Genomic DNA, 6883 nt, shown 5'->3' on the forward strand with positions numbered 1-6883 from the left:
GCTTATCACCCAGAAGGATATTAAAGCTCAAGACTCAAGCACAATTTCTCCAGAGCTAATACGATATTCTTTGCCTGCATGGCCTGGCGAAGGTACAGTGGAGTACACAAACAGTTACTTTAGGCACGGCAGCAAGCAAAGTGATTCTGGTTTTGAGAGGTATATGGTTCTCTTAGAATGTTCTTTTCATTGTGTAACTAACACCTCTTCAGATGGACAAAGATTTGACCTCGGGCTGGAAATTACGGAAAAGAGCAAGCACCCAAGCGATACGAGAAAATGCAGAACCCAACAAAAGAACCGACAGATCTCAGGATCAAGATGACGACCAAATCAGGGCCCATCTATTGAACGAAATACGGGGTAAAAGCCAAACCAAGGAAGGATATGTTGAAAAAAAAGTTCGCCAACGTCTGAAACTCTACTGCTGCGGATGTGAGGAGGATGTTAGCGGTGGGGGGGAATGTCGACTATGTGGCCATACATCGTGTCCGGAGTGCTTGCACGAAAGGAGACTGCGTAGGGAAAGATCTGTTGACCGATCACACGAACCGAACCAAGCGAATAGACGTCATGATGCTCAGACAAACAACCAAACGCGCGCAGTGCCGGCGACCCTTAGCCAAGCTATCAAGATCGATGAAGACCCGGAAACAGAAACAGACTCTGTGCTCTATATGTTGCCTCATTCTAAACTGAAGCGGAAGCTGAGAGAGCAACAACAAAAACGACAGACCTGGGTTAATCGAGCCATCAAGTGCTGCTCCTGCGAAGTAACTGGCTCGGCGGTCAACAAATGCGCATGTGGGCATGAGTATTGCGGAATATGCTTTCATTATTCAGTTGACTAGTTGCAAACTTGCTGGTTACATTTTCACAGACTTTCGGATCAACAATTTTTCCGACAGCTTAAGCACACACAGAATGCCTTCATAAAAAGCTTCTCTAGATTTTGACCCTATCAGCTTTCAAGCCAGTTACAATATTTCAAGATGTAGAATGTATATTGCAATAGGTTAGGTGGCAGCACAGCTAATTATGCCTTTGTGTGTCTCGTTCACCGAGAGATAATCGAGGGGCCATGCAAATATCGGCTCCGGTTGGGCGAGGTGTATCCAGATGCTCTTAACATTCCAAAGGTGATAAGAAGTGGTTCTTGCCTCCGTTGACATCCCTTTAAAATATTTCCCACAAGCCAACCCGGCAGGTTTTGTCTTGCGGAGATGGTGAGTTCCACACCACCTGTCCATTCTCTCTGTGCTAAGAAATTTCAGGAGCCCAATTCCCTCGGCGCGAGACAGTCAACCACATCTTCAACCCGCCAGCGAAGATATCGCGATGGAAATTTCACTGGTTGTTCGACCTGCAAGGCATGTCAAATGTGATGAAGCAGCACCTGCCTGTCGCAACTGCATAAAAAGGGATTTGTACTGCGATGGTGCAAGACTCTACAGATTCGTTAACCCCGGTTCTGTAAAGGGAGAGTATAAAGCTTTCAGAGGGAAAACGGGTCATCAGCTCCAAATGACAGTGTCTCCAGCTCACACTCATCGCCATATAAGGATCCAACTTCCCCCTGCCTACGTTCCGTTACAAAGTGGGATCCACGCTTCCACGGAATCTCTTGCCATGGTGAGTCTATTCTTCACCAACTTAAGGAGAGCCAGCTGACGTAGGCAAGGATATTGAACCTATTAATCCCACCGCTGGTGACGGCAAGCCCCCGCTTCAATCTACTCTCAACGATGACGCTCGCGATCTCGAGTCCCATTCCTCCAGCTATAACCCGTACTCGATTGACGAAGCTGATTGGTACTCAGAATATCCCAATATCCGTGGTGATGTATGGAATTCCCCTGAAATTGACATCGCCAATGCTAATTCTGAATAGGTGTTTCATGGCAATGAAGAAGTACCCTTGACTTTCATTGTTTGCATCTCGGAGCCTGTACTTCAAGAGCAGCTAAAGTATTTGAAGGCTCATACTTCTCATCTACACTTTGTCTTTGGCGCATTCTCTGAGAATAGTTTTGACGGACCTCTGGCATTACCGTACGCGCTCTGTCTGTTCAAAATTCTCCGGCAACACCCAGGACAGCAACTGTCTGAGAAGAGGTTGGATGATACCATTCAATTCCTCTCCATACGGTTGAGAGGGCTTCTGTCAACACCTCTGTTTAATACCGGTCGAGGTCGCATAAGTCGTGTATCACTTCTATTTCGACGACAGGTGTTTCACAAGCGTCCACCTAGGCTCCTCTGGCCGGAAGAATCTTGGAAACGGAGCACTGTTTGGGGTTTCACCCTGGATGGCAACCTAACTGTGACATTGTTTCTTGATGGACAATACCGTTTCAAGGTGCCCGATGAGGTTTGGAGTGGTTTTAGCTCCTTGGATTCGGGTATTGCTGATGTGGCTGTCATCTTTGGCGTTGGCTAATGTATTTTATCACTTTCTCGGCCGGTCTGCTAAAGGTCAACTGTTTAAGAAAAGTAATGGTTGTGTCCCTGTCATCAAGCAAGTCCTTTCGAATCAGTGACTTTTCCAGAATCTCCACACCAGTCTCCTCATCTGGCGCGGGAATCAGTATCACAGAAGAGGACACTAGTTTCACTGCTAGTTTTCGATTGCGAGTGGTAAAGATAGCGCAGCCTTGTTCATTTTGAGGGAGAAAGTTCTTAAGGCTTGATGTCGTATTGCTGCCCTTAATCCACATGTCCATATCATCTGCATTATCGAAAATAACAAGCCACTTTCCGGCGCTCTTTTGGCTAAGATAAGCCTTTACTTGGTCTTTTGCCTCCGCTGGCTTCACATTCTGGATCCCTAGTATCTGTGTGATTTCCCTTGCTTCCACAAGTGATATCTATTGACTCTTGTCTTGCTGCATATTTCGATGGAGGATGGCCCCTGAAGCAAGAGCCATGCACCACTAGCCCGTTGCCTTGCAAATGCAGGCCGGCCATCCATGCTTGATTCCCACCGGAAGGAAGTTGCTCCTGTAGCTGCATGAGGAGGGGTATTGTCATTTCAGCCCGCCTGAGCTGTTTTGCCTTGTTATGCACAATCACCCTTTTACACAGTTTTGGCACCAGCGCTTTATTTCTGACCCGGGAACTACATACACCGCTGGCATGGGCTCCAGTTGCAACTGGCAGATCCTGTCCCTCTTGTCTCCTATTGCGCCTTATGCTTGCGCCCTATGCTTGCGCCTTGTTACATGCATGATGGCCCAGAGAGAGAAGTGAGTTGTCAAATTTTACCATGCCGCGTGGCGGCCGGTGCTGGTCCTAAGATTGTTTTGTAAGAAAGTGCAATTGCACCAGGCGCGGAGCTGAAAATCAGTTCGCAGCTGGGGTTTTCATCAGCAGCTCCAATGAGTGAGGTAAAATAGTAGAAAGATTGACGGATCTTCTCGTCCGGGGGGGGAGAGGCAAAATTAGCGCGCGTCTTTCTCCCACCGCTTTTAATTGGTGCGTAACTGCCACTTCCGAACTTGTGATTGGCTAAGAAGGCGGCGAGAAAAACGACACTAATTGTGCCTCACCCAAAACAAGGATCCCATCGTCTGCAGCAACTTTTTTCGGTGTGCCTCTGCCAGGATCCATGCACAGTACTGGCCCAAACGCCTCATTGCTGACCAGGAAAGTGGGCTGCTAAAAATGAGACTCATCCCATTTGCATCTTTTAGTTAATCATCTAATTGCGAGGCTCCGAGCAGCTATAAGAATAGCCATGTTCGTCCACACTCATGTAGCAAAATATAACTCGTTATCCACGGGAGCCTCGCAGGACCACGAAGAAGAGTACCAAGACTTTCACAAGAGCATATCATCAGCTTCAAATTGTCTTTCCATCATGGTAAGTTAGCACTTCTGTAAGTTTATTGGTGTTTAATGCTTATCTTATTCAGGAATCTCTCGATACTGTTGCTCAAGCGAGATGGGATATTGAACAAAATATTGCCAACCTGGATGATCTCTATAGCGCGTTACTCCAAACGAGACAGGATATTGGAGGAAACATTGGCACCCTGAAGGAACCTCTTCGGCACCTTAGCAACGCCAAGACAACTGGTGACATACAAAAATATCTTCAAGAATTTTCCATCGAATTCCACAAGCTTTTTTTGTTGTTTGAAAAGCTGGCCGGTTTTACATCGTGCGCTTTGAGTATAGGCATAGAAACAGGGGAATTGGGTGGGCTCAGATGGCATATAACCTCTTTCTGGGAAGATTACGGACATATACAGCAGATCATGTACACATGCTCATTATGTCGTCAGTTGCAAGATGCTAGGCTTCGTCAAGGGGTAGAGTACCTTCTGGAACAGATGGGTGATTTACAAGTTGTTTGTGAAGAACGCAACGACCAACTGAAGCAAGACCTGCTCCATAGTGCATATTAATATGTTTTATCAATAAAAATCTCAACTCATCCAAAACGATCCCAAATCTCCAAGCAACACACCCAGAGCGATTAGGCCGTTGCTTGGTGGAAATGCTGTTGGAGAATGTAAATGAATGGTGTCATACCGTACATAAGCAAATGCCGCCAACCCTCCTGTACCTTCGTGGCTTATTGGGTATGGATGGCCATGCACATATTGATTCCCAGTTGGGTTGGGCGAAGCGAAGATCTGAACAAATTGTTCATGGTCTCTGTGCTAACAAATTCCAGGAGCTCAATCCGACGCGGTCAAGGTAAGGCTGGCTTGCACTCAGGACCTTGTTGTGTCTCTTGCTAGATTCCATAAAGAGAGGTCTTGTACCCACCCTTCTCCCATCTTGTTCTCTACATACGTCGGAAACGACGCTAGCCGGCATGGGATCACAGAACCCCAATCTCAACCATCTCCTTGGCCCCCGTTCCAAAAGAGTTTTTAGCTGCTTTCTAGTTTTTAACCTTCCTTTTATCGTGCTTAGCGTTGTCTTTTGGGCAGTTGCAATAGCCGCAGTGTGGTTGTCTGCCCAGTTGGTTAAATTATTTTCTCAGCCGCAAAGAGCAAAGAGAAAACGGGATTGAACAAAAGTTGTTATATCCAAATCCTCGAAGCTCTCGCAACCAACGGTTTACCCGGGAAGATAGCATGCGCCGTCATGTACGCGAGGGAGAGAGGACGGGGATCGCTGCTACAGAGTTGAGGTACAGACCTCAGCCTCCGTTCCAGAGCCATGTCAATTTTCCACAAAGGGTAAGGCCAAGAAGCTCTATCGACGCCAGATCAATGGAACTAATCGGAATATGAAGGCATATATCACAGGACTACCCATTGAACTGAAACAGCAGATTGCGGGCCACCTGAACACCAGAGAGGTGGACGAATTGGTGAAAACAGCAGGGTGGGAGACCAGCCCGTCAGCGGATGAAAGCATCGCACGCTTGCTATCTCAATTGGGCAGCCTTAGGTCATTTCACCTTAACCACCTTCATGGCGAGGTGCATCTAGCCGCCTTTAACTTTGCCACGCTGCCAACCCTCACCACGCTCAAAGTGCCGGCGGAATCCCTAGTATCGCGTCAATCGCCACTAATCAATCATCTGCCTCCCGCATTGGAATGTCTTTACGTGAAAGAGGAGAACGACGAAGCAAACGAAGACACCTTGCCCCAATTGCTGATAGACTATATCACCGCAGCTTCAGCAGAATTAAAACTGGTATCCATTCAATCATCTGCCGAATATTGGGAAGGAGCCAACTTGTTGGTCAACGCGTGTAAGAATTGTGGAGTGAAGCTAGAACTTCAATACCGAGGATGGCGTGAAGTCTGGGGTTTAGGCTATGTGCCGATTCTGAAAACATGGAACTGATAAGTGAATAGGGGAAGCGAAAGAGGTTCCGTCACTGGTTGTAACATGGGTTGCAGGATGCTGGTTGATATAGAAGCCTGATGCGAATTCCTTATTTCGTGTTGTTTACTCGTCGCATTTTCTGTCGTACATGCCTGTTTGTTCTTGGTTGATGAATTTGTTAAGTTAAAGAAAATGATTGGTTACCCAAAAATAGAATCTTCCCGCTTTGCGCCCAATGAAAAAATTGGCGCCTGGAAAATTAGAATTCCGGATGCAAGAAAATCCAAGCTACACTTCATTCAGATCACAGTCTTTCTGGAAATTTCCCTCGCTCCTATTATCTGATATTTATTGAATATATTCTCGACACTTTATTGCTGACCCGGGAAACTATACACGGCTAGAATCAAGGGATGGGTTCACGTGGCTTGTACGGGTCCCAATAACCGCCTTGCTGCATATTTCGTTGGAAGATGGCCCCTGGAGCAAATACTGAGTTATGTCTCTCTTTTGCTTTGATGATCACCACCAGCCCGTTGCCCTGTGCATATGCAGGCCGGCCATCTATGCATGGGAGGAAGTTGCTCCTGTAGGAGCATATGAACTTACACGCTTGTGCCTGTATGTTTGGCACCGGCGCCTCATTTGATGGCCTGGCTCCGGCAGAGAGAGATTTTAGAAATATAGGCTCTTACCATAATACGGGTTATCCTTCAAAAAGACGCAAGCCTGAAGACCCACAATCACCGTTCCGAGATATATTGCAAGTAGCTGAACCATCCGGAACGGCGCTCCAGAACAGGGAAAGAAACCAAAACATCGTGTCTGGCCGCATTGTTCCCGAAGGATAACGATATCATTCAGCATGCGATGGAATCGGAGGCGGCTCCTTCGATGTGTTGCCGGCCTGTATTTACTATCTGATGCCTGTTTGATTTTCTTTTGTACAGTTTGTTCCTGGTTGTACTTTGTTAAATCAAAGCAAAATGATTGGTTACTCAAAAATAGAACGTCCTTGCTTTTGCCGGAAAATTAGAAATTCCGGGCGCTGGATGAATTCTGCTCAGTTGTAGGAAGCTATCTGATTTT

General features: G+C 46.7%; 3 protein-coding genes across 3 annotated transcripts in view; 2 read left to right on the forward strand and 1 right to left on the reverse strand.

The window, feature by feature from the left end:
• HCAG_02684 (predicted protein) overlaps positions 1 to 2440 on the forward strand; it is a gene marked incomplete at both ends in the record, with an annotated part of 5201 nt that extends 2761 nt beyond the window's left edge. Inside the window, 6 exons of the mRNA XM_001542463.1 lie at positions 99 to 166; positions 213 to 435; positions 562 to 814; positions 1275 to 1632; positions 1682 to 1843; positions 1892 to 2440. Coding sequence (XP_001542513.1) covers positions 99 to 166; positions 213 to 435; positions 562 to 814; positions 1275 to 1632; positions 1682 to 1843; positions 1892 to 2440 — 1613 coding nt within the window. The remainder of the gene's footprint in view (positions 1 to 98; positions 167 to 212; positions 436 to 561; positions 815 to 1274; positions 1633 to 1681; positions 1844 to 1891) is intronic.
• Positions 2441 to 2772: 332 nt separating this feature from the next.
• HCAG_02685 (predicted protein) lies at positions 2773 to 3012 on the reverse strand (the record flags this gene model as incomplete). Its single annotated transcript, XM_001542464.1, has 1 exon — positions 2773 to 3012. The coding sequence occupies one exon, from the start codon at positions 3010 to 3012 to the stop codon at positions 2773 to 2775; it is 240 nt and encodes a 79-aa protein (XP_001542514.1).
• An 847-nt stretch (positions 3013 to 3859) lies between these two features.
• Positions 3860 to 4317, forward strand: HCAG_02686 (predicted protein; the record flags this gene model as incomplete). Its single annotated transcript, XM_001542465.1, has 3 exons — positions 3860 to 3862; positions 3915 to 4162; positions 4287 to 4317. The coding sequence occupies 3 exons, from the start codon at positions 3860 to 3862 to the stop codon at positions 4315 to 4317; spliced, it is 282 nt and encodes a 93-aa protein (XP_001542515.1).
• Positions 4318 to 6883: the final 2566 nt, after the last annotated feature.

The sequence above is a fragment of the Histoplasma capsulatum genome, genomic scaffold (genome assembly GCF_000149585.1).
Source record: "Histoplasma capsulatum NAm1 scaffold_2 genomic scaffold, whole genome shotgun sequence".
Lineage (NCBI taxonomy): Eukaryota > Fungi > Ascomycota > Eurotiomycetes > Onygenales > Ajellomycetaceae > Histoplasma > Histoplasma mississippiense.